The 26,121-nt window shown below is 44.1% G+C and overlaps 1 protein-coding gene across 3 annotated transcripts in view; it reads right to left on the reverse strand.

Annotated features, from left to right (window-relative positions):
• Positions 1-15,878, reverse strand: part of LOC143976048 (uncharacterized) — a 77,137-nt gene extending 61,259 nt beyond the window's left edge. Inside the window, exon 1 of one of the 3 annotated variants that reach the window (XR_013272471.1) lies at positions 15,772-15,878. Coding sequence is in view for 1 of the 3 variants with exons in the window: in XM_077478541.1 (XP_077334667.1) it covers positions 15,504-15,537 (34 nt within the window). In the remaining 2 variants the exon portion in view is untranslated. Of the gene's footprint in view, positions 1-14,561; positions 14,619-15,503; positions 15,604-15,771 lie in introns of those variants that run through there. The other 2 variants (XR_013272472.1, XM_077478541.1) reach the window with 2 other exon arrangements.
• Between the last annotated feature and the right edge of the window lie 10,243 nt (positions 15,879-26,121).

Raw genomic sequence — 26,121 nt, forward strand, 5'->3', positions numbered from 1 at the left:
TCAAGAAAATGTATTTTTTCCGTACTAATTTCCCACGTGAGCTTAATGTTTTTATTATTCATATTTAATTCGAAACAGAATTCTTCTAAACTTTCTCTATCTCCAGCCCAGATCATAATCAAATCATCTATGAAGCGTTTGTAGAGTATTAGTTGGTGAGGCATCTTGTTGTACAGGGTCTCTTCTTCCCATTCAGCCATATATAGGTTGGCCACACTCGGTGCAAAAAGGTTATCATTGGAAAATTATTGGGAAATTATTAAAACGGACCGTCACTTATGTAAGATCCTTCCAGAAAAACACAAATTTGTTTACAGAAGACCCCCCACTTTGAGGGATAGTCTAAATGTACTAGATCCACCCCAAATTTTTTTTTCCTTTTTTGAAGGTAAGGGATTCTACCCGTGTAAGAAATGTTATGCGTGTAGACTCACAAAGGAAAACAAAAAAAAAGAAATCTAACTTTTCTTCAGTAGTTACTGGAAAGGAATATATAATCAATGATTTCATTACATGTCGCAGTGAAGGTGTGGTATACCTTCTAGAGTGTCCTTGTCATATACAATATGTGGGGAGGACTAAAAGGGTACTTTGGAAAAGGTTGAGGGAACATGTCCAAAATATCAAAAAAGGCTTTGACAAACATCGTCTATCAAGGCATTTTGCCAAATTTCACAAAAAAGACCCCTCCTTATTAATGATTTGTGGGATTGAAAAATATAAACCACATTGGAGGGGTGATAATAAAATTATAAAGATAAGCCAGGCAGAATCCCGATGGATCCACAAATTATGTACCTTAGCACCTTCAGGACATAACGTCGAATTTGATTTAAATTGTTTTATTTCTAATTATTAGTTAAATAATTATTACCTGATACTCCTAGATTTTTTAGATTATTGTCTATAGTTCTGTAATTTTAATGTTGTAGTTTTAAAATTTTAAAATTAATTTTAACTATTTGGTTGTTATTTGTACTTTGTAGCCATCTTTGGGGGTATCTATATATATTCACTTGGTTGCTTTGATTTAAGTGATTGAATAACACCAAGAGCAATATATGTTTAAACATGTTGAAATAAGCCTTTTAGCTGAAAGGTCTCTTTTGCCCCAGTATATGAATAGATTCCTACCACCATAGTAATGGCTGCCTCCTAGATAGTCCTGAATAAATTCTCACCACCATAATAATGGCTGCCTCTTAGATAGCCCTGAAGACTCCAAGAAAATGGCCGCCGGCGTAGCCCTGTATTCTAATATATAGGCCCTGCCTCTATCTATGATATGGAAACATATATGAAAGCGCACAATTTGGTGTTAGGCTAATAGTCTTTGGTAGAATTCTATAATATTATGGACCTTGTAAAAGTTCCCCTTATTTAGTTCGTTTTTTCCTTTGTTTCCGTTTGTCCTTGCCCGCTCGATGTATTATTTACTATATGCCTCGAGCGCGGTGTGAGGTAAACTAAATGCGGGACACACCTGCTTGACCTGATTGGTCCGCTTTGCTCGTAACATGCCTTGTATACGACGCAATATGTAAATAGAGGGCGGAACATGTCCGCCCAGTACTCTCAAAAGCCACTTCCGGTCACCTTAGAAACATCCCAGTTGAAGTCCGTGTGTGACGTAACGCGTAGGAAACCGGAAGTGACGTTTACATCCGAGCAAGACGCTCATCGGTCTTTTGTTAGCTGTGTGCCTTATTCGTTTTCCTCTTGTGAGTAGTTAAAGTTATGTTTTAATAAAATCATTTATTTTAAATACTACACTATGGTGGATGCTTTTTACCTGTCCCTTTGAGCCTTTTCGCTGGTAACAACTACGAGGAAATCGGATGAGTCTCTGGCACCGTCAGAAGTCCTCTCTGCAGTTATCCCCCTGACCCTCCCAAGTACTCCCTGCAATATAGCTGTTTTTTTCGCTGCACACCTCACAGCTGTGAGGTAATTATTTAGTGTAACCAGCACTGGCACGGAATACCACTGGAAGAGAGTTGGCTTGGCACATTGCACTTTATTTTTGATTGTGATATTGCATCCAAATTGCACGATTGGACTATGTATGGGACACTCTATTGAGATTCACTGATTTGCTGCTATTGGTTTTTGTTTGAATCTTTTTATCAATTTTTTTGCGTTTATATCACAGATATTTATATCATCTTTTTATCAATTTTTTTGCGTTTATATCACAGATATATATATATATATATATATATATATATATATATATACTTTTATATACTGCATTTTTTAGTTGTTATATGCACTGTATGTATTTAGCACATGCATTCTTGATTTTGACACCTGAGTGATGCACAGAGACACCTTTAATCAGTTGTTTTATGCAATGCACAGATGCACTTTTAATGCAATTCCATAAGCACTAAGCACTGTTTTAGTTTACAAGCACCATTGCACTTTTTGCCGTGATATTTATATTTATTTGTATATTTTTTATTGTGTATTATTGTTAGTTAATTTGGTATTAAGGAAGCGCAACACAAACCCCCCCTGTTTCATAAGTAAGCTCTATCCCCTTAGGTAGAGCTATATGGTGCCAAGCAGCATTACCCTCTATATTAAAAGTACATCCTTTAATAGGACCTACCCTTCGTATGGGCGTTAAGTTTACTCGGATCCCCAGATTTTCATCACCAGATTCCCCTCTGTTTCCTATTCTGGGGAATCCAAATTTCCCTCCCGGTTTGGACTCAGGGATATTTGGGAAATTAAAAAAGAAAGGATGTTTCCAGGCCTCACACTGAGGTTTGGTAAGTGGCCATCAATAGAAATGTTAATGCGACTAGGAGGACAATACGAAATACCCTTCTGGCAGGCGCTACAAGTTAAACATTTTCTTGAAACATTGGGACCCGCCGAAGGGTACGGTTGACCACTCACTAAGTTTGAGAAGTACTGTGGGGAGAGTGAACCTCTCTCCCATATTATCTCTAAGATATATGCGTTATTAACATCACCTTCTGATGACTTTGGTATATCGAGCATAGATAAGTGGGAGAGGGACCTTGAACAAACTTTTACACCATCCCAACGGCAGAAAATAATACATTTAACTTTTAAATCATCTAGATGTACTAAGATACAGGAACTAAATTATAAAGTACTAATGCGTTGGTTTTACACCCCGTCTCGGATGAATAAATTCTCTTCAGAAATGTCGGATAGATGCTGGAGGGGTTGTAAGGAGAGAGGCACCATAGCTCATATTTTCTGGATTTGTCCAGTAATTAGACAGTTTTGGCAAGAAGTTCAGAGAATCTCTCAATTATTTACTGATTACCAGATCCCAGAAGACCCAGCTTTTTTCTTATTACAATACTCACAAATTCCTTTAGAGAGATATAAGAACTGGATGATATGCAATTTGGTGAATGCAGCCAAAAGCTGCATTACCACATGTTGGAAAGAGTCGGGACATCTCGAATCTCTAATTGGTTAAATAAAGTAAGAAGAATTGGGATCATAAAAAAATTGATCCCTATGTCTTTGGAGGAAAGGGAATGTTTATTGCAAGTTTGTGCTCCATGGGAGTCATTTTTACAATCAGATGAAGGGAAAAGGTTGATTGGAGAGGAACTAGAGCAATAAATTAGTTAGTAAGTGATGTGGCACTGGTTCCCCTGTCGGCAGGGGCAACATAGTTATACTTATTTAATTTGGGATTCCCCCTTTTTTTTTCTCTCTCTCTCTCTCTTCTCAGTTCTATAAGTTCCCTATGGGATCTAGGGCTTTGGAGCAGAGGATTGTTGAGGGGAATGGTTATTGTAATATTGTTAGTTGTTTATAAAAAAAAAAACTGTCAGGAATGCATCATGTATTATTGGTTAAAATAATAAATTTTTGTTTTGAAAATTGATTTTATTAGTTGTTCTATGCAATTATTTTTAATGGTCTATGTCATGTCTATGTCATGTATTCCTGCAGAGAAATAAAGTATAAAAAAAAAAATGAAAAACCTGTTACCACTCTTGGTAGGAATTCAGGATGAGGATATAAAACCACCTCATCCTTATGTATGAAGAAATGTGGCTCTTACAAGACAGATCCGCTAGTTACGATACTCTTCTAGCAGAAGAAATGGCAACCAGAAAAGATTATCTTTCCTGTCAAAGAACCAAGGAAATTCCTTGTAAAGATTCAAACGGCTGATTCAGTAAAGCTTATAGGACCAATTTTAAATCCCAAGGATATAGAGGTGCCTTGATAGGGGGAATAAACCATGTTATCCCCTGAATAAGTTATGCATCAAGAGTGGGAAGCAAAAGGCCATAATAAAAAACAATGACAAGGCCGGGATCTGGCTCTTGATATAAGTCAAGGCCAGCTTCATTTCAGATCCCATATTCCGGACATCAGGAATCCTGCCTATGACAAACTTCCTGGGGTGCCAACCCCTGGATCTACACCAGGAAATATATGCCTTCCAGACTCTTTAGTAAGCGATTCTGGAAGGCGGCTTCCCAGCATTAATCAAAGTAGACACTACCAAAAGAGATCACCCACAATCTTTTATAGAGTGGGATTCAATACCTGTTAAATTTTTCGTCCGTAAGGTAGGATGAAATACCGGACCTTGTGCATGAAGGTCTGGCTATAATGGTAGAGTCCAAAGGACTCCTACTGCCATATTTATGATCTCAGTAAATCTTCTGGGACCTGCTGGGGCCACCAGAACCGCCTCCTTTTGTTCCTGCTTAATCCTGCAGAGAAGGCGTGGAAGTAGCAGAATTGGAGGAAATGCATAGATTAGTGAAAACTGATCCAATGGGAAGACTAATGCGTCTGTTCCGCTTGCTAGCGGACCCCTTGTTCGACATAAAGTTGTGGACCTTGTTAATGAATCTGGACACAAATAGGTCCATGTCCGGGATTTACCCCATCTTCTGACATATCGTTAGGAGGATGTCGGGGTGAAGAGATCCTACTCCCAGAAATAATTGTTGCCAAAAAAATATATTTGTTGCATAATTGTTGCATGAAAAACGTTGTGTTCTGCCCAAGCTAGAACATTATTCACCTCTTTTTGGGCTGCATGACCTCTCGTGCCCGCCCTGGTGATTGATGTAAGCCACTGCCAATTTCTCTAACCTGGACCATCTCTCCTGGACTGAATCTTCTTCCAGGGCTGCTCCCCAGCCTAGAAGGCTGGCATCTGTTATTAACACCTTCCAGGATAAAGACTTTCCCTTTTGCTGGATAACAACCACCAATTTAGGCTCTGACTATGTCGGAAGCCAAACGTATTGGAAACAAAACAAGGCCTGAATTTTTATTCCAGACCGACAGGATGGTGTCTTGAGGCAGTCTTTGAGTAAAACTGCACGTAAGGGACGGCCGTGAAGGATTTCCCCTAAAAATCTCCTGCACAGTCGAATGAACTTTCCTTTGTTTTGATAAGTTGAATTAGTCCTACAATGGAACTGATTCTTGTCTGGGGTAAGAATACCTTCTTCTGTATGGTATCTATCACCAGACCCCAAGTACCATAATCTCCTTGATGGTTTTAAGGAGAATCTTCCTAGGTTGAGAATCCAACAGTGATGTAAGTACATCAGTTAAAATAAACTGAGTTACTTAACGCAGTTACTTTAGAGGCTAACAAGTAATCTAACTGAAAGAGCAGAAGATAGCTGAGGAGCCCAGGGGAGAAGAGCCCCGAAGTCGGAAGAAGACCCCCGGAGCTGTCTAATAAAGTACTTTAAAAACCTTTTTTATGAACACTTTTTTCCCCAGGTGAATGGGTAGGGGTACATCGTACCCCATACTCATTCACATAGGGTAGGAAGGGGGCTCCCAGATTCAGATAAGCCCCCCGCCCGCAGACCCCAACAACCAATGGCCAGGGTTGTCAGGAAGAGGCCCTTGTCCTAATCAACATGGGGATAAGGTGCTTTGGGGTGGGGGGGGCTGCAGGGCCCTCCTTCCCCAAAGCACCCCCATGTTGAGGGAACAGGGCCTGGTACGATCCAGGAAAGGGGGCGCTCGCTCGTCCCCACCCCCTTTCCTGACCGGCGGGGCTGTGTGCTTGGATAAGGGTCTGCTATGGACTTTGAGGGGACCCCCATGCTGTTTTTTTGGCGTAGGGGTTCCCCTTTAAATCCATACCAGGCGACGGGGCTCGCGAGGTGTCTTGGCGATGTAGGCTTCGACATTTTACTTCCTTCGCTAGTCCCGTCTACAGAATATTTTTTTTTTAAAAAGTCAGTGTTACTTTGCTGAGTAACTAATTACTTTTCCAATGTAGTAACCGAGTTACTAAAGCAATTACTTTTTGGAAGAAGTAATTTATAACTTAACTAATTACTTTTTTAAAGTAAGATGACCAACACTGGAATCCAACCTAGAAATTTCAGATATTTACAGCTGAGATCAGACTCTGGTTTTAGATCTGAGACTGAATGATCTATTAAAAGTAGATCTTCTAATAGGCTAGGACCGCTATGCCTTGAGCCCTTAACCTGGCTAAAGGAGGTGCCAGAATCTTTCAGAACACTCGTGGTGCTGTGGCTAAGCCGAATGGCAGGGCCACAACCAGAAAAAAATATATTTTATATTCCAAACCACAGAAATTTCTGGTAAGCGGGAAACTTTGGCACATGGAGATATGCAACTCCCCTCCTTGCAGGATGGACACAGTCGATCAAATTATGAAAGGATTGGATGTTTAAGTGACGATTCAGATCTTCGAGATCTAGAATGGGTCTTACCTAGCTGTTTGGTTCTGGAACCTGAAAGGTTTGAGCCAAAACCCCCTGTTCCACTAAGGGAATCTCTGATATCACTGACTGGGATAATAGCTGATCCAGAGGCCAGGAAGAGAGACTTATTTTTTCTCTGGATCCTTAGGAACATTCTCTAAAGAGATAGAAACTCTTGCATAAAGACTGCCCAAGGACCCCACAGGCACTACCCAAACAGGGACCCGAACCCCCAGACCCTGAGATCAAAAGCCGACTGAGCCATCTGGGAATAGAGAAAAAATTGCAGAAATGCCTCTGCTCTTGATATTGTTCCTGCCAGATCTTGAGAATCGCAGGACCTTTCCCCTCACTCAAACAAGTGGGGGTACTCCTTCATGAGAAGGCTTTAGCATTCTGCTTTGTGGGCTTTCTGCCCCCAAGATCCTAGTGCTGCCCTTGGGGACTTTCTCTTGAACCTGACAATTGAGACCATCGAGACTGCCTAGAGGCAGATACCCCAGGCATAGGAGAGACAGCACGATAAAAGGAGAAATGTTTGAACCTCCTTTTATTGGTAAAGAGAGCTTTACCCTTTTGAATGTACTTATCCACTCTAAATAGTTGTACCCCAGGAAGGGAAACAAACTGACTACGAGCTTTCACATGGTGCTTCAGCTGATTAATATTTCAGCCACAGGACTCTGCGAGAATGCACTAGTCCAAGCATAAACCATACTGTGAGACATAGTGCGTCAGATACACCAGCCCATTGCCGGGCCTGCTGATCAGGAAGAATCTCAGGTATCCCCACAAACTGTTCCTTAACCCCTTGAAGTCCACATTTTTCAATGAGTTAGCGTGACTCAAAATGTGCTCCACCAAAATGGTGGAGCAGACGTTAAAGAACTGAGATACACCAATTGCAGCAAGGACTGCAAAAGACATCTTGTCTTTAAAAGGAAGTTCCAACTTTAATTTGCTGGATCCTTTAACATCGGTGAATTATCCACTGGACATGGGAGACTCTGTTCACCGAGGTGATTGCAGCATCAATTGTTGGAACCCCCCATTTCTTCATAGAAATGTTCCCATTCAGAATACATAAGCTATGCATGAATAGGAAAAAAACATCCCCAAGTGGGGGGGGGGGGGGTTCAAATTAACCTTATTAGAGGTAGATACCTCAAGAGTCTGTGCTGCAGGCAACACAAGGGTTAAGTAAGGGAGTAGACAAACACTTGACTTGTGAGGCTACTCCCTCCATGTTAGGATCCCCCAAAGAGGAAATATAAGTATCTTCCAATATTTGGGAAGATCTACCTGATCCCCAGCCTCCTGTACCTCAACAAAAGGGCTCTGAGGACTAGATGGGAATCTGCTATGTTTAGTCCTACTATGGAGAGACATCATAGCATTAATCTTCTTTCAAACTTTTTTAAATGGTAGAAGAAAAAAAACCTGTTTGTATGATATATACAGCGACTGAAGTGTTCTACCCAGGAAAGCTCAATCGGGCTAGCTGTATCCCTCTCAGGGGAGGATCACATTCTTTTGGAAAGGGTTTTTGGTTTGTTGTGTAACCATTGAACCCTTAGAACCCTTAGAAGAGTTCCTGGTACTTTGCCACTCATAGCTTACAGCACAAAGCAGAGGCACTACCAGCAAAAGAATGTAAACTTGCTAGGCTATAGTACAACACAATAGCTGCTATAAATCCTAGCGAAGTCTGCAGCATGGTGGGGGTAAATCCTCTGCTTTTTCGAGCGGCCGTGGTCTGCCCTCTCTTAAAAATTATAATTTTTTTTTTTTTTTTAAACAAGGCAGAGGGGGGCGTGGCCTGGCAAGCAATGGAGTAAGACGTGCTGTGGGTGAGCTCCCGTCCGCCGTTAATCCTACTCCCATCCTGAGCACAGAAATCTAGCCAAAAGTTGCAGTCTGACTGCTCGCACCCTGGCAGGACACCGAGGTCAGATGTCGCCCACCAAACGAAACCCGGGGGCCGCAGACAAGCTGGCGCAATTCCGCCGATCAGGAGTGGACCGGCAGGCCGAAGATGGCGCGAACACGTGCGCGGATACAGAGCGCCAGGCCTCGGACACTGCCAAAGTGCTGGACGCCATAGCGGGACTCCAGGGGACACTGACGGCCAAAATAGACGACGTCAAAACAGACATCTCCCTACTAAGGCAGGATATGTCCAAGCTCCGGGACAGAGTCACCGAGGCGGAAATGAGGATAGGGGCGGCCGAGGATGTCCTACACCCACTGAGACACGCCGCGGAGGATATGCAAAGACAGATACACATGCTGCATTCCCACCAGGACGACATGGAGAACCGTTTGAGGAGGTGCAATCTCCGGTTTATTGGTCTCCCTGAAAAGTTAGAGGGAACGAATCCTGCCGAGTACCTGGAATCCCTTCTTATTAATACGTACGGAAGAGCACAGTTTTCGGTGATGTTTGCGGTGGAACGTGTGCATCGTATTCCTATGAAGCCAGCGCCTCCTGGAGCGCCACCCCGCACGTTTATAGCAAAGTTTCTGAACTTTCGTGACCGAGATAAGATCCTGAGACTCACCAGTGAAAAAGGCAACATACAAGTGGAAAACTCCAGAGTGGCAGTGTTCCCAGATTTTTCCGGTGAAGTACAAAGGAAAAGATCCCTCTTTCAGGAAGTCAAGCGGCGTCTTCGTACACAGTATCTCAAATATGCCATGTTGTTTCCGACAAGGTTGCGGGTCGAGGAGGATGGCCGTGCCCAATTTTTTGACGTCCCAGCGGCTGTGACAGCCTGGTTGGACCAGCGAGGCAGGCCAGCCTAGTGTCCGAGACACCGGAGGTTCCGTGAGTATCCTTGCCCCTGGCTTGACTATGCCCTACACAGTACCATTCCTCTTCCACTGCAGTTCGTAGGAATCCCCCCTACAAATCTGGAGTAAGATTCAAACTGTACTATTTTTAGGGGGAGGACTCATAAGCTGAGCCCCATACCGCTATTATTTGCCCAAGTTGCCCCGAGGGGACGGAGGGGGATATGGGGCAGATGGTCCCCTGCAGATATCCTTTCCCTACACTCAGAACTATTGCGCCACCGGATCTGTTCCCTGGATAGCTGGAGGAGTGTAACGGACCTGACACACTTTATTTACAGGGGGCATGCAATAACTACGTTTAATGTTTTACTTTACTATGGACAACAGTGCGGGAAGGGGTCATACCAGGGCGGGCGAAGTGGTTGGACTCACTTCAACAACACAACCGATATTTTGAAAGGCGGGGGAGCCCACGCGGGGGGATCCCAGGTTCACTGGTCCCTGCCACACCGTGGAGCTCCGCTGATTGACAGCGTGAAGAGCTGCCTCCTGAGGACTGTTCTCAACTAGGTGCAATATGCACAATACTGTTCAATATGGTGTACCTCCAGTTGCGTTTCTGCACTGGATGTTTAGAGTTGAGACTATAGTTCGGGATGATATGCTTTCACCATGTTGGGGCGGTGTAAAGCTGGGTGGGGGGGGTTGGGTTGAATTGTTTGGCTATTATCTACACGGGAAATACCTATTAATTGTATGCTGGATGCGGTATGAACGACCAAAGAAAGGGGGGGGTGGGGTGGGGTGTGTACGGCCGGGGAGAGGCAAGCGATTGGCGCCACTCTCGGGCTGGCTGCACCGGAGCCGCACCTGCCCCTCAAATATACGATGGACAGGGATATGGCATCTATGAAGTTTCTGACCTGGAATGTTAGGGGGATGTGTAACAAAATTAAAAGGACTGCTGTTCTGAACTTCCTCAAGACACAGGGGGCCGATGTAATAGTTCTAGTAGAGACACATATAACAGGCCACCTTCAGGCGGCATTGAGACGGCCGTGGGTGGGATGGGTGTTTCATAGCACCCACACAAGCCAATCCCGGGGGGTCTCGGTGCTGGTGGCTAAAAAGGCCCCTTTTGAACTGATAGCAATGGAGACAGACCAACAGGGCAGATTCGTGTTTCTGCACGCCCTTCTAGGGGGGAGCCCGTTTCTCCTTTTGGCATGTTATGTTCCTCCCCCATTTACGTTTGAGGTGATTACAAAGGGATTGGCGTATATGGCTCAGAACCCCTCGATACCGGCGGTATGGATGGGGGATGGGGGATTTCAACATGACTATGCATCTGGGGCTGGACAGGTCGGGAGGGGGGACACAGCAGTCTGACGGACATAACTTAACCCGATTTGGCAAACTGATGTCGGAATTTGAACTAACACTAACGCTTGGCGTCACCAACACCCAACCACCAGAGCATATACCTGCCATTCCACAAGTCATGGTACGATGTCTAGGATAGATCTTATTTTGCTCTCTAATATACTGCTGCCCAGGGTGGGGGGATCGGGGATGGCACCGCGGGCCCTCTCGGATCACTCCCCATGCTGGGTGACTATCATGCTCCCGGGATCAGCGCCTAAGCGGGTATGGCGGCTCAATCCTTTCTGGCTATCTAGCCTACTGGATATAGAGGCCATTGCAGGAGAGCTCAGCCATATACTGTGCGAGACCGGAGTTACATACACTGACCCGATGGAATGGGATGGGTTTAAAGACCATGTTCTTGGGTTACTGTCCAGAAAAATTGACTGCTTGAAACGTTCTTCGGGCCTAGCTGTGCAGCTATCCACGACCACATTACAAGAGCTGGAACTAGCCTATAATGCTGACCCCAATGCAGATAAACTACGACAGGTTAAATTACAGTCTAGACTTGTGTCCCAGCTCCACATGGAGAAAGCTAAACAACATATATTCTTTAGCAGACAGCAGGTATTTGAACACGGGGAGAGGGCCGGAAGACTCCTAGCATACCTTTCAAACCTAAATGACAAACCCCCGGTGGTGGTATCCTTACAGACTCCGCAGGGCGCGGAGGTCACCGACCCCGCCTCTGTGGCTGATATGTTCAGGACTTTCTACCGGGAGCTGTATCGGTCCCACCTTACGCACACGAGGCAGGACATACAAACAGAACTACACGCGATAGATTTCCCGAGGCTCAATGTTGACCAAGTTAAGATGCTGGAAGCCCCTATTTCTAGTGAGGAGGTAGCAGAGGCAGTTTCTCAACTAGCCAAGTCCAAAGCCCCAGGTCTAGATGGCCTACCCCTAGAATTTTATTCAACCTTCTCCGAAGTTCTTACCCCCACTCTGACAAAACTATACCATAACATATTTAGCGAAGGGATTCTCCCCCATCTATGCAAGAGGCGCAAATTATAGTACTCCCCAAGCCAGGGAAGGATCCGGGATACCCTGAATCCTACAGACCTATATCCCTGTTACAAGTGGATATCAAGATCTTGGCGAAGATCTTGGCCACTAGGCTAAATCAAGTTATACTGGCTCTTGTCCACCCCGATCAAACCGGATTTATGCCGGGGAAGAACACGGCTATGAACATACGGCGGTTGTTTATGAACCTACAGGCGCACCATGACAACGCGGGCTCGCGAGTCATTATAGCGTTAGACACAGCGAAAGCGTTCGACTCGGTAGAATGGCCCTACCTGTGGGAATGCCTTGGTAGCTTCGGATTCGGACCCAACTTCCAGAAATGGATACGTATCCTATACCAGTCGCCTAAGGCTAGAGTTTTTGTCAATGGGTGGATGTCGGAGCAGTTTCCACTGGAGAGGGGAACTAGACAGGGATGTCCCCTGTACCCTCTCCTGTATGCCCTGGCGGCAGAACCTCTGGCCATGGCTATTAGGGCGTCCCCAGATATAGAGGGCCTGCGTGTTGGAAACACACTGGACAAAATAGGTCTTTACACGGACGACACGCTCTTGTATTTGGCTGACCAAGGTCCATCTCTCCGGGCTGCACTGACCATCATTGAACGCATGGGCAATTACTCAGGGCTACGTATGAACTGGGATAAGTCTCAAATTCTCCCTATTGACCAGTTTCCACCACCACAGAACACCCCAGAACTTCCTCTGCAGAGGGTGGGGGAGATTAAATACCTGGTGGTGCAGGTCACAAGAGACCTGAGGGACTACTGCACACGTAATATAGAACCCCTATTTATGCTGCTCAAACTTAAGACACAGGCCTGGACCAAATTGCCTCTGGGGGTCATGGGCAGGATCAACTTAGTGAAAATGGTACTATTGCCCAAAATTCTATACATGGTCTGGCACGCCCCGCTACGTCTCCCTCTTAGATTATTTAAAAAACTGGAGAGCATCCTCAACACTTTTGTATGGGGTCACGGCCGGCATAAATTGGCCTGGCAGACGCTTAAAAATCCCGCGAACATGGGGGGAGCCTCGCTCCCGGATTTACAAGAATATTACATTGCAGCACAGTTATCCCATCTTCACTATTTTAATACGACAGAGGCCTCTAGATATCGAGCCCTGGTAGGAGACAATCCGGGTAATCCTATAATGACCCCACTGCAGGCCATCTTCAGGGGCGGACAAGTACACAGACGGCCTTGTAGATATAATGATGGCATGCTGGAACACCATCAAAAAACCTGGGAAACAGCCTTAAGGAAATTAAATATAGGGCACATCTACTCACACACACCACTCTGGGCCAACATCCATTTGGTGGAACTACAACAGCTCCCTGACGCGGGACTTTGGGCTTCGTACGGGGTGGTATATTTATATCAGGTGATGACGGAGCTGGGTCCGAAGTCATTTCACTCTCTCCAGGAGGAATTTCCACTACCGCGGCGCCTACAGTTTGGCTACCTCCAATTGCGCCATGCGTTGAAAGCCCAATTCAGCAATACGGAGCTGTCTCTTACACGCCCCCCGCTCCTTTATATACTCCTAGACGCAGACTCCAGAAAACTGATTTCCAATCTCTACTCCACACTTCACCTCCCCAAGACAGTAGCAGTAATCCAAAAAGCCAAGGCAAACTGGGAACCAGACCTGGGGGACATTACCGACACTGACTGGGATGAAATCCTAGATAATGTCCCGAAGATGTCTCACAAGCTCTCGGATAGACTGACGCAACTATACATTATCCACAGATCATACCTCACGCCACAGAGACTTGCTAAATTCAGACTGGACCAATCATCCAGCTGTCCCGCTTGTGGTCACAATCCCGGTACGTTCTATCACCAAATCTGGGAATGTGATAAATTGCAGTCATGGGCTCTCCGGTGGCACCAGGCCCAAGACTTTGTATCTTGGGACTGCTGCCAGACATCGATATCGACAAATATCAAGCAACATTTATCCACGAAACCCTGTTTGTAGCAAGGAAGGCAGTAGCCTGTATGTGGATGAGGAGTTCTCCTCCAACTATTGGCGACTGGAAAAGGGATGTCAACAACATGCTGCCGTTTAAAAAATTGATATATCAACACAGGGGATGTTTACAAAAGTTTTCCAAAATATGGGACAGATGGATAGGTGATGGGGAAACCTGTATATAAAACTGGATAAATGCAGGGGCTAACTACAGCAACGTCAGGATGAATCGGCAATGCGACACAGAGTAAAAAAGGAAAACAAGAAAACTACCTACTTGAAGGGGGGGGGGGGGGGTAGGGGTATGGTATAACAAGTGCATTTTCCCCTGGTCGATCACGGCATGATGTGTTAGTTGTGTATTCTGAGGACTCTGTAACATCTGATAGGCTTGTACTGCTATGCCATTACTCTGTTTCATGAGTTTGTTTTACTGAGTGTTGAATATGTTTGTAACCGCATGTACTTAATAAGGTTGGTTTTCCCCCAAAAAAAACAAAAAAACAAGGCAGATGCTCTGGCATGTCCCCTGAAGAGAATTAACACCAATCTAGGGCCACAGGAAGAGACCAGACCCCCCTTTTCTTACCAGAGGGTCTGTGGCAGCTGGAGGAGAGGAGAGGGAAGGCTTCTGCTGTTTCCAGCGTCAGGATGGTGAGTGCTCAATACAGCCTCCAGTGGTGACACATAGACATGACATGAGAAACAAGGGAGAGCATATAGCTCAACAATAAGGAAAAAACTCTGGAAGATTTCCTCAAATCAGTGGGAACAGTAGGGACTATTGTGGTATCGGATAATATTCAATAGCAAGAATTTTTAAAATTAGTAGAGTTCTATTTTAAATAGTTACACAAAATAGAAAAAAAAAAACAATTACAAACAATAATAAAACAGACATAATGATAGTCAATCCATAAAATGGCCAATATCGTACAAAAGGTGATTGAAAACCCCAAACAGGAGTTTTTTTTTTTACAAGGATGTAGAGTAGACATATGGCTCGACCGGTTTCGCGGCAAAAGAGCCGCTTCCTCAGGAGACGTCACCTACGATGTCTGACATATACAGAAAAATAGTATTTCAATAATTGCAAATAGAGAATTGACAATTTTAAATGAAAGTTCATAACTATTAAAAAGTAAATGCAATAAGACCAGAGGTAGTACCCATAAGAAAGACATGACTCACCCAAAGACCTTTTTATCCCTCAACAGAGAGAGGAAAAAAAAGCGAGACACCCTAAATGGGGTGTCCCCCCTGTGAGCGGGCACGGGGGGTGGTACGTAGGAAGGCACACTTTGCACTACAGATGGGAAAAAAATAGTGACAAAAATAAGATATCCCAATTTTTATTATTGCCAAGGAAACCCATGGACAAAGTAATGTAGTATGTTAAGGCATTGAAAAATAGCTTGAAGTAAACAAAAGCATTATGCCACGCCAGATTGAACACCCAGTGGTCCATGGTTAATACATAAAAATAGTGAGTGGAAAGAGCGGGGAGAATGGCCTGATAAACAAAACCTACCCCGGATATACCAAAATAAATGAGGGTTAAGCATCGCACTTCAGCCAGGGGTATCTTCAGCACAGAGCCCACACGGAGTCCAAAAAGGTTACTCTAAGGGTAAGATTGATGTAAAAGTAAGGCGATATATAAAGCTAGGCAAGGTCACAATCTAGTATGCTGAAAATAAAATTGGTATAGAGGGGGGGGGGGGGGGGGAGAAGAGAGAGGGGTATAAGGGAAAAATCCCCCCTCTCCCTTTCTCACCCTAGTTTAACAGCCATCTTACCTTTGGGGAAGTAACAAGGTGTGTGTGTGTGTGCCTGTCCTTGGCGCCGCTCTGAGGATTGCATTCAAGAGCGGCGCCTTATACACCCCCAACCCGGAAGTAATCAGAGCGTCATTAGACGCTCACTCACGTCATTGCCAGGTACTGCGCAGGCGCAGAGTCCGCGTGTGCGCATTTGTGATCTCCCATTGTAAGAGTGGTATAGGGGGAGAGCTCAGGAGACACGGCAGGGCGGGCGCGCGATCATCAATCAGCGCCCGCCACGTCATTCCGACCTGAAGCGACGTATCTCCGGGTCAGGTGACCCAGACACCAGCGCAGCACGTATCTTCGTGCACGCGCATCCTCCCTGTCAGACCAAGTGTCCGCAGTGGAGTAAAGAGGGCGGACATGGCTTATACAGATAGCCAAAAAACCGTCCTCCTATGGTCACCACATGTCCGCTCATGGGGGGGGAGAGAGAACAAACTCCTCAAGCCGCTCAAGTAAGAGACAAGCCCGAGGGGAGCCATGACAAGTACAATGAAAAGTAGACATAAGGAAAAAAATCAATCAAAACAGAGGTCAATCGACGGCCAACTCTGGCATCAAAAAGAGGGATCATGCCAAGAACCCACCTAAGTAACCAGAGCCAGCAGCCGATGACATCAAGTAGTCAACATGTCATAGTGAATTCAAACTGCCCCCCAATGAATTCGCCTGTAAATTCATCAATGAATATCCTCCCAATTCATCTGAAAATGGGAGGGGTATAAATTAAGATAAATTTACCATAAATTAACAATTGAAATTCTGGGTGAATCCCAAGGCCAGAGCCCCGGTGGGAGAAGGTGAAAAGAAGGGGGAACGTAAGGAAAGAAAGAAAGAAAAAGAAAAGGAAAGAAAAAGGACAGAAAAAGAAAAAGAAATTGGAAAAAGAGCTTTGCTCCAAGCAAAATCACCAGCGAGAAAGTATTGATCGACACCTGCTTTCAAAGGAAGCACTTATAAGAATGAGCTTCATTCAAGCCTGGGGGAATGAGGGCATTTAACCGCTCTATCCATAGAGCTTCTCGTCTGAGGATAGCGTGGTCCCAGTCACCCCCTCTGGGGTCCTGTGGGATAACCTCTAGGACCAGGAATTTTACTTTTTCGAAATGGAATCTGTGATGTATACCAATGTGGCGACCAACAGTAGTCATCTTGCCATTAGTTGAATAATATAGGTGGTCACCCAGGCGTTGACGTAGTTCCCTGATGGTCTTGCCTAAGTAGAAGGCCTGGCAGGCACAGACCATCAGGTAAATTACCCCCCTAGTGCCACAGTCGGCGTGGTGTGGGGGCGAGAAGGTCTCGCCATTTGGTAAGACCACTGTCCCCCCCTCCTGAATCCACTGACACTTTGGGCAGTGTCCACATTTATAAGTGCCTCTTGGTCCTTCCAGAGGCTTGGAGTGAGCTCTATAATGGCTGCTCGTCAGCCTGTCTCCTAGGAAGACGGCTTTCCTGAAGACCAGTTCAGGAGTGGATTTGATATGCCTCCCTATCACATGGTGTTCCGTCAGGAGATGCCAATGTTCGGATAAGATATGTCGAAGTTGTTGGTGATGTGAAGAATATTTGGTTATTATTTTAACAGTGGGGAGTTGTTGGTCACGTGGAGGACCATAAAGTAACGACTGGCGGCTCCAAGAGAGAGCCTTATTGAAGGCTTTCCTTAGATTTGTGCGACTATAGCCTCTAGCCAAGAGGCGTTTACGTAGTAGGTTGGCTTGCACATGAAAATCCCCGTCCTCTGAGCTGTTTCGTCTCAATCTCAAATATTGAGCATACGGGATACTGCGCACCAGAGGACGGGGATGTGCGCTGGAAGCATGAAGAATAGTGTTACCAGCAGTTGGTTTACGATATAAGTCTGTGGTAAGTGTGCCTGATGGGTGTTTAATAATATTTAAATCCAAGAATGAAATGTTGGTATTATCCGCCATATAGGTAAAATGTAGGTTAAATTCATTTCTGTTGAGGGTATCAATAAAGGTCTTTAGTTCTTGTTTAGTGCCGATCCATACGATAAACAGATCGTCTATATACCTGTACCAGCATAACACCGAATTCAAAAAGTGTTGTAGGGTTTCAGCTCTAAAAATTGCTCTCTCCCATGCCCCTAAATAAAGGTTTGCGTAGGAGGGGGCACATGAAGTGCCCATGGCTACGCCTTGAACCTGTAGATACAATTGATCCATGAACAAAAAATAGTTTCTAGTTAAAATAAATTCAAATAAATTCAAGATAAAGCTGTTCAAAGGCCAGGAGGTATAGTCCTGTTCCTTCAGAAAAGTCTCTACCATCCGGACGCCCTGCTCGTGGGAGATGCTCGAGTATAATGCCTCGACATCAACTGCCACGAGGAGGGCGTCCGGAGGGATCTGAGTATCCTCAATATGTTTGAGTAGATCAGTGGTATCTTTGATATAAGAAGGCAGTCCTAGAACGTGGGGCATAAGAAAGGTGTCGACAAAGCGACTGGCATTTTCAGTCAAAGAGCCCAAGCCTGAAACAATTGGTCGACCCGGAGGAGTTAAGATATTCTTGTGAGTTTTGGGTAATGTGTAAAAAGTTGGCATTCGTGGGGTAGTTGTATTGGTATATTTCAGGGTCTCCTCATCAATGAGGCCCTCCCAGTATGCACCAGTCACCAATTGTCGAAATTCAACAATAAATGACTCTATCATAATGGGTTCAATGGGGGAGTACCATGAGACATTGTGTAAAACCAAATTGCACATGGTTTGGTATTGTGAATGTGTCATAAGGACCACGTTTCCGCCCTTGTCCGATTGATTAATAATTAGGTTAAAATGTTTTTGAAGTTTCCTGATGACTGATTTTTGTTTAGAGGTTAGATTGGAGGGTTGTTCCAACCATTTGGATTTTTTAAGGGACTTAATTGATTCGTGTAGAAAAGCCCAGATCGAAGGGCAAGTCATTAAGTCGGGGAAAGCACGGGACTTGACTTTGAATTTCTGTTTATTTGTATCAATAGTTTGTGAACCAGAGGGTACAGGATTCTGGCTGATAGTCAAAAAATCCTGTCCAGAGGTGTTATTAGGTTCTGGGTCAATGGCATCTTCATCGGAAAGTAGCATTAGGTCTCGCAATGCCCTAAATTCTTGCATGGTGAATTGTTTGGTGCGTTCAGCCAGTTCTTTTTCTAGGTTTAATTTTTTCCTTTCTGGATCATAGATGAATTTATAGGTGAGATTACGAGCAAACAAATAAAGATCCTTTATTGTCTCGTAGATGTCAATAGGTTCGGATGGGCAGAAACCAAGACCAAGCTGAAGAACATGTTCTTCCTCAGGTGTGAGTTTCATGGACGTGAGGTTTATGATATTAAGTGTAGGTGTCTGGTCAGAGTATGGTTCGTTATCATTTATGGTGCATGTGATGTTTGGATTTTGTGCACATATGTGTCTAGACTTCCTCTCCTGGTAGTTTCTAGGTTGGTCGGAGTTAAAAGATTGGAGGGAAAAAGGGATTAGATTTGAGGCTGTAGGAGTTTCGGAATCACACCATGAAGTGTAGAGGCCGCAACTTCAGATGTATTAAAGGAGGGGGGAGGCGCTGTTGTCCGTGTAGCTTGAGGATTTTTGGCAGATTTACCTAGTTTTTTATCCTTTTTAGGGTCTTTACTAGGATGGCCGTTACCCGTAAGAGATCTTACAGGAAGAGGTAGGTCCACGAAGGTTAGCAGGTTGAAACGGCGCCTGTGAGGACAGAGAAGACATAGACGAGTCCAATTCGGAAGTTCCGTCGGTAGTCTAGTTGAGGATTTCCGGTTATATAATGTATTCCTCCTGGTGGGTGCTCGGCCAGCCCATTTATATGCATATCCCTCAATAAAGGCGAGTTTGTCTAATGCAAACTTTCCTTGTTTTTTAGTAATTATTTTCCTATTGAGGATCTCTAAACGATCCCTAGATTCCTTCCATTTATCCGAAAAAGTAGCTGAGGTAGTAATGTCGGGGTACTGTTGATTTAACCTATCTACCTCCTCATCAAGGAGGGTCATGTCTGCAAGATGTTGAATCGTCAGCTGCTTCATAAGTTCTAGACTGCAAGAAGTCAAAGTATCTTCCCAAGACTTTTTAAACTCAGCACTGGGGTCTTTAAGGGTGGGGAAGACTTGGATACGAAGGCCCAGAGGGCAAACCTTTTCTTGTACATATAATTTAAAGTACTGAGTATGCCAATGTAAATGAGATTTCCTTTTTAGGAGCTTAAACATTCTATCCAAAAAAGTCTTGATATCATCCTCTGTTTTATGGCTGGTCAGACATTCCGCCTGTATGGTAGACATAAACTCACCCCAGTTGGTCCCCAAGACATCCATGGTGCCGGAAAGTTAACAGAAATTACTCCCCAGAGCTCTGTCAATAGGGAACACCCAGAAAGAAAAAAGAACAAGAAAATTAGTATAGAAGAAAAAACACAATTTAATTAAGGCCTTGACCTGGTGGGCAGAGAAAAAATCACAAAAGTAGTATGCAAAAAAAATATATATATATATATACATATAAAATGAGGCACAGCAAGAGAGAAAGTGGATCCCACAATCCGGGTGTGTTATCCACCCTAGATATTGGTTTTAAGAAAGCCTCAAGGGATTAATATGAACAAGATACCATCGTCACAATTTAAACATGAGAAACAGGGGAGAGCATATAGCTCAACAATAAGGAAAAAACTCTGGAAGAAGATTTTCTCAAATCAGTGGGAACAGCAGGGACTATTGCGGTATCAGATAATATTCAATAGCAAGAATTTTTAAAATTAGTAGAGTTTTATTTTAAATAGTTACACAAAATAGAGAAAAAAAACAACAATTACAAACAATAATAAAACAGACATAATGATAATCAATCCATAGAATGGACAATATCGTACAAAAGGTGATTGAAAACCCCAAACAGGAGTTTTTTTACAAGGATGTAGAGTAGACGTATGGCTCCAACGGTTTCGCGGCAAAAGAGCCGCTTCCTCAGGAGACGTCACCTACGATGTCTGACATATACAGAAAAATATTATTTCAATAATTGCAAATAGAGAATTGACAATTTTAAATGAAAGTTCATAACTATTAAAAAGTAAATGCATCGCACAAGCCAGGGCCCCTCACTTACAGTTCTCCCCGCCCTCCCCATTTGAGCGGATAATTCTGGAAGGCAGACGCCGCAGGGGGCTGATTTCGGACATTTACCGCATTCTCAACACGCATCACTTCCAAATGAGAGGTAAACATTTATATATGAAACGCTGGGAGAGGGAACTGGGTGAGGAGCTCCCCCTTGAGGCTTGGCAGGGGGTTTGGCGACAGGCAGCCAAATCGTCTCTTTGTACACTGTACAAAGAGAATTCCTACAAAATCCTCTTTTTCTGGTATCGGACCCCCGACATACTCAACAAAATATACCCCTCTACCTCGGACCGCTGCTGGCGATGTCTGAGGGAGCGGGGCTCCCTGTTCCACATTTACTGGGCCTGCCCTTTGATTGCCCCATACTGGCTCTTGACCCGAGGGCTGCTTCAACGTCTATTTGACGTGTCGGTGCCCCACTCCCCTAAATTTTTCCTACTAGGCCTGTCGCAGCCCCCATTGGCCAGGCCGGGCCGGAAGGTCCTTAGACATATCCTGACAGCAGCCCGGTGCCTGATAGCCCTTAATTGGAAAAATTCCTTGCCCCCGTCCATGGAAGCTTTATACTCTAGGATTAAGGATGTCGAACTCATGGAGAGAATGACTGCCAGAGTGAGAGATAGGCTTGAAGAGCATGACTTGGTCTGGGGGAGATGGCGGCTATTGGAGGATTGATGGTGAGCCGGTATGAGTACGGTGATGTGGACCACTGGCGTTCTATTTCTTTTTCCTTCTTTTTCTCTTTTTTTTTTTTTCTCTCTTTTACTCTCTCTGTTTACGATGTTATTGGTCCTGGCTATGTTATGAATCGGGCATTCGAGCCAGACACTAAACCTTGGGTGGCCTTTTGGTTGCTAGCACGGATGGTTGACTTGTCGTGTTTTCCGTCCGGATGCGCACCCTCGGTCGGACGGCCTAATATTGCTGCACCCCCTAATGCTGTGTTACCTTGCACTGTCTATTTGTACTGGGCTCCGCAGATTTCGGGAGCCGTTTCGCTGTATGCCTGTTCCGTTATTTTTGTCATGCGACCACGAAAAATAAATAAATTGTTATTTGCAAAAAAAAAAACGTAAATGCAATAAGACCAGAGGTAGTACCCATAAGAAAGACATGACTCACCAGTGTCGTCCCTCAACAGAGAGATGACATACTGCAAGACACCCTAAATGGGGTGTCCCCCCTGGGAGCGGGCACGGGGGGTGGTACGTAGGAAGGCACACTTTGCACTACAGATGGGAAAAAAATAGTGATAAAAATAAGATATCTCAATTTTTATTATTACCAAGGAAACCCATGGACAAAGTAATGTAGTATGTTAAGGCATTGAAAAATAGCTTGAAGTAAACAAAAGGATTATGCCACGCCAGATTGAACACCCAGTAATCCATGGTTAATACATAAAAATAGTGAGTGGAAAGAGCGGGGAGAATGGACTGATAAACAAAACCTACCCTGGATATACCAAAATAAATGAAAGGTTAAGCATCGCACTTCACTAAGCTTTAAATAGCCAGGGGTATCTTCAGCACAGAGCCCACACGGAGTCCAAAAAGGTTACTCTAAGGGTAAGATTGATGTAAAAGTAAGGCGATGTATAAAGCTAGGCAAGGTCACAATCTAGTATGCTGAAAATAAAATTTGTATAGGGGGGGAAGAAGAGAGAGGGGTATAAGGGAAAAATCCCCCCTCCCCCCTTCTCACCCTAGTTTAACAGCCATCTTACCTTTGGGGAAGTAACAAGGTGTGTGTGTGCCTGTCCTTGGCGCCGCTCTGAGGATTGCATTCAAGAGCGGCGCCTTATACACCCCCAACCCGGAAGTAATCAGAGCGTCATTAGACGCTCATTTACGTCATTGCCAGGTACTGCGCAGGCGCAGAGTCCGCGTTTTGTGTAACTATTTAAAATAAAACTCTACTAATTAAAAAAATTCTTGCTATTGAATATTATCCGATACCGCAATAGTCCCTACTGTTCCCACTGATTTGAGGAAATCTTCTTCCAGAGTTTTTTCCTTATTGTTGAGCTATATGCTCTCCCCTGTTTCTCATGTCTAAATTGGGACGATGGTATCTTGTTCAAATTAATCCCTTGAGGCTTTCTTATAACACATAGACATGACAACACTATACATAGAAGGAGAAATTCCTGAGAAAATCTCCCTTACCTTATCCTCACAGCAGGGTTTTATCAGAGATAAAAACCCAATCTTTACCCTTCACGGTAGGCTCCAAGACCTTAAAGGAAACCTTCAGGAACCAGGGAACTCTCAGGTTATCCCACAATCCTGGACCTGCGACAGCACCATGTCAGTAAAACTTTATGGCCTCACTACCAAAAAGTACTGGATCCCAGGGCCCAGCTCTTAAAGAGAAGCATTCGCAAGCAAAACCTTGTTTCTTCGGATCATGAGGCCCAGGTACCATTCATTTAGCCCATGAAAAAGACATCAGAACGGATCCAGTCAGCATTGCTGGCTCTCATCAAGGATTACTGCCTGCGGAGCTTAGACACTGGCGAAAAAACGGAGGACTCTCAGTAATGGGAGGGGTTATATGGGGGAAGCATATGCCTTAGGGGCGTGCCAGTTTTCAGCACCTGTCAGTCTGATATATAACCCACATAGTAATTAATATGGCTCTGTGTCCCCTGATTTAAGAAAAGAAACCCTCCCACCCACATATTTCTGCTGGTGCCACTTCCTGGCTTTTCGCAGGCAAAACAAAATTATATATTTTCAAGTAATTGAAGTTCCCTAAAGCTGGCTTCCAGGGGCTAAACACAAAGCTGAGATACAGAACTCAAGACTATCAAGACCTGCTGGACTGGGAGTGTCCAAAAGGAGTAACCCTCTCAAGAACCGCTATGTCTGCGTACCAAGCCTCACTGGGCTAATATGGCCAACACTAATATCAATGTTACCACCTTACGGATTCTTCACAAAAGATGTGGCAGAATCCGAAACAGGGAAAAAAAAGAATCAAATAAGGGAGACCCAGACCTTAAGGTACTACCAGTACATGTACCCCCATTGGCAGTGGGACTCTTGTCTCAGACACTAGGGATGGCCAAACTGTTCGCCCGGTTCATGGCAAATTTTGCGTGTTCGCGATTCGCCCATGACTATTGCCACTGTTCACCCGGCGGACATATGTGTTTACAGTGTGAAAGAACTTTGACCCTTGATGACACATCCATCATGGGGTACAGGACAGCCAATTGAGACATTTCAGCACATGGACAATTGGACATTCCCCCTACCTTATAAATAGACCTGATCTGGCGGCCATTTTACATTCTGTCTTATGTCATTATAGGGAGAGGTTGCTGTGTGGAGCAGGGAGAGGCTGTAGTGACACAAATTGCTAGCTATTAGGTCCACAAAAGTCCTTTTAAGGACTGGTATAGGTGTAATTAGGAAGTTGACTCTCTTTAACCACTTCAATACAGGGCATTTATAGACCCTTCCTTACCAGACCAATTTTTAGCTTTCAGCACTCTCACACTTTGAATGCCAGTTACTCATGCAACACTGTACCCAAACAAAATTTTTATCATTTTTTTCATACAAATAGAGCTTTCTTTTGGTGGTATTTAATCACTACTGGGTTTTTTATTTTTGGCGACATAAGTGAAAAAAGAGCGAAGATGTAAAAAAAAAAAAACTTTTTTAGTTTCTATGATAAAATTTTGCAAATAAGTCATTTTTTTTCATAAATTTGGGCCAAAATTTAAATGGCTACATCTCTTTGGTAAAAATAAACCAAATTAGTGGATATTATTTAGTCTCTTTGAAAGTTATAGAGTCTACAAGCTATGGTGCAAATCATTGAAAATGTATCACACCTGATGTACTGACGGCCTATCTCATTTCTTGAGGCTCTAAAATGTCTGTAAAGTACAAATAGCCCCAAATGACCCCTTTTTGAAAAATAGATAGTCCAAGGTATTTAGTAAGAGGCATGGCGAGTTTTTTGAAGTTGTAATTTTTTCCCATAATTCTTGGGAAAAAGAAGAATCTTTTTTTTGTTTTTGTTTTTTTACAAAATTGTCATAACAACAAGTTATTTCTCATACACAGCATATGCATACTTCAAATTACATCCCAAAATACATTCTGCAACTCTTCCCGAGTATGGCGATACCACATGTGTGGGACTTTTACACAGGCTGGCCACATAGAGAGGCCCAACATGCAGGGAGCAACGTAAGGGGTTCTAGGAGCATAAATGACACCTCTAATTTCCTAACGACCTATTACATTTATGAAGGCCCTGGAGCACCAGGACAGTAGAATTACCCACAAAATGACCCCATTTTGGAAAGCAGACACCCCAATGTATATTCTTTGAGGCACAATGAGTCTTTTGAACAGTTAATTTTTTTCCACAATTCTTCGGAAAATGTGGAAAGAAAATTAAAATCTTTTTTTTTTTTTTTTTACACAAAGTTGTCCATTTATAAGATATTTATAACACATAGCATATGTATATAGCAAACATTACACCCCAAAACACATTCTGCTACTCCTCCTGAGTGTAGCAATACCACATGCGTGAGACTTTTACACAGCCTGACCATATACAGAGGTCCAACATGGAAGTGGTACCTTTAGGCGTTCTAGGAGCATAAATGACACATCTCATTTCGTTCCTACCTATCACACTTTTGAAGGTCCTGGAACACCAGGACAATAGAATTAACCAAAAATGACCCCATTTTGGAAATCAAACACCCCAATGTGTATTCTATGAGGCATGGGCTGGTGACAGGTACTCAGATGAACTGTGACAGGTACTTAGGTACTCAGATGGGCTGTGACAGGTACTCAGATGGGCTGTGACAGGTACTCGGGTACTCAGATGGGCTGGGACAGGTACTCAGATGGGCTGGGACAGGTACTCAGATGGGCTGGGACAGGTACTCAGATACTCGGGTACTTAGATGGGTTGTGACAGGTACTCAGATGGGCTGGGACAGGTACTCAGATACTCGGGTACTTAGATGGGTTGTGACAGGTACTCGGGTACTCAGATGGGCTGGGACAGGTACTCAGATGAACTGTGACAGGTACTTGGGTACTCAGATGGGCTGTGACAGGTACTCAGGTACTCAGATGGGCTGAGACAGGTACTCGGGTACTCAGATGGGCTGAGACAGGTACTCGGGTACT

Source organism: Lithobates pipiens, unplaced genomic scaffold, assembly GCF_037356315.1.
Source record: "Lithobates pipiens isolate NorthernLeopardFrog02 unplaced genomic scaffold, aLitPip1_a1.2 Scaffold_13, whole genome shotgun sequence".
In the NCBI taxonomy this organism is placed as follows: Eukaryota; Metazoa; Chordata; class Amphibia; order Anura; family Ranidae; genus Lithobates; species Lithobates pipiens.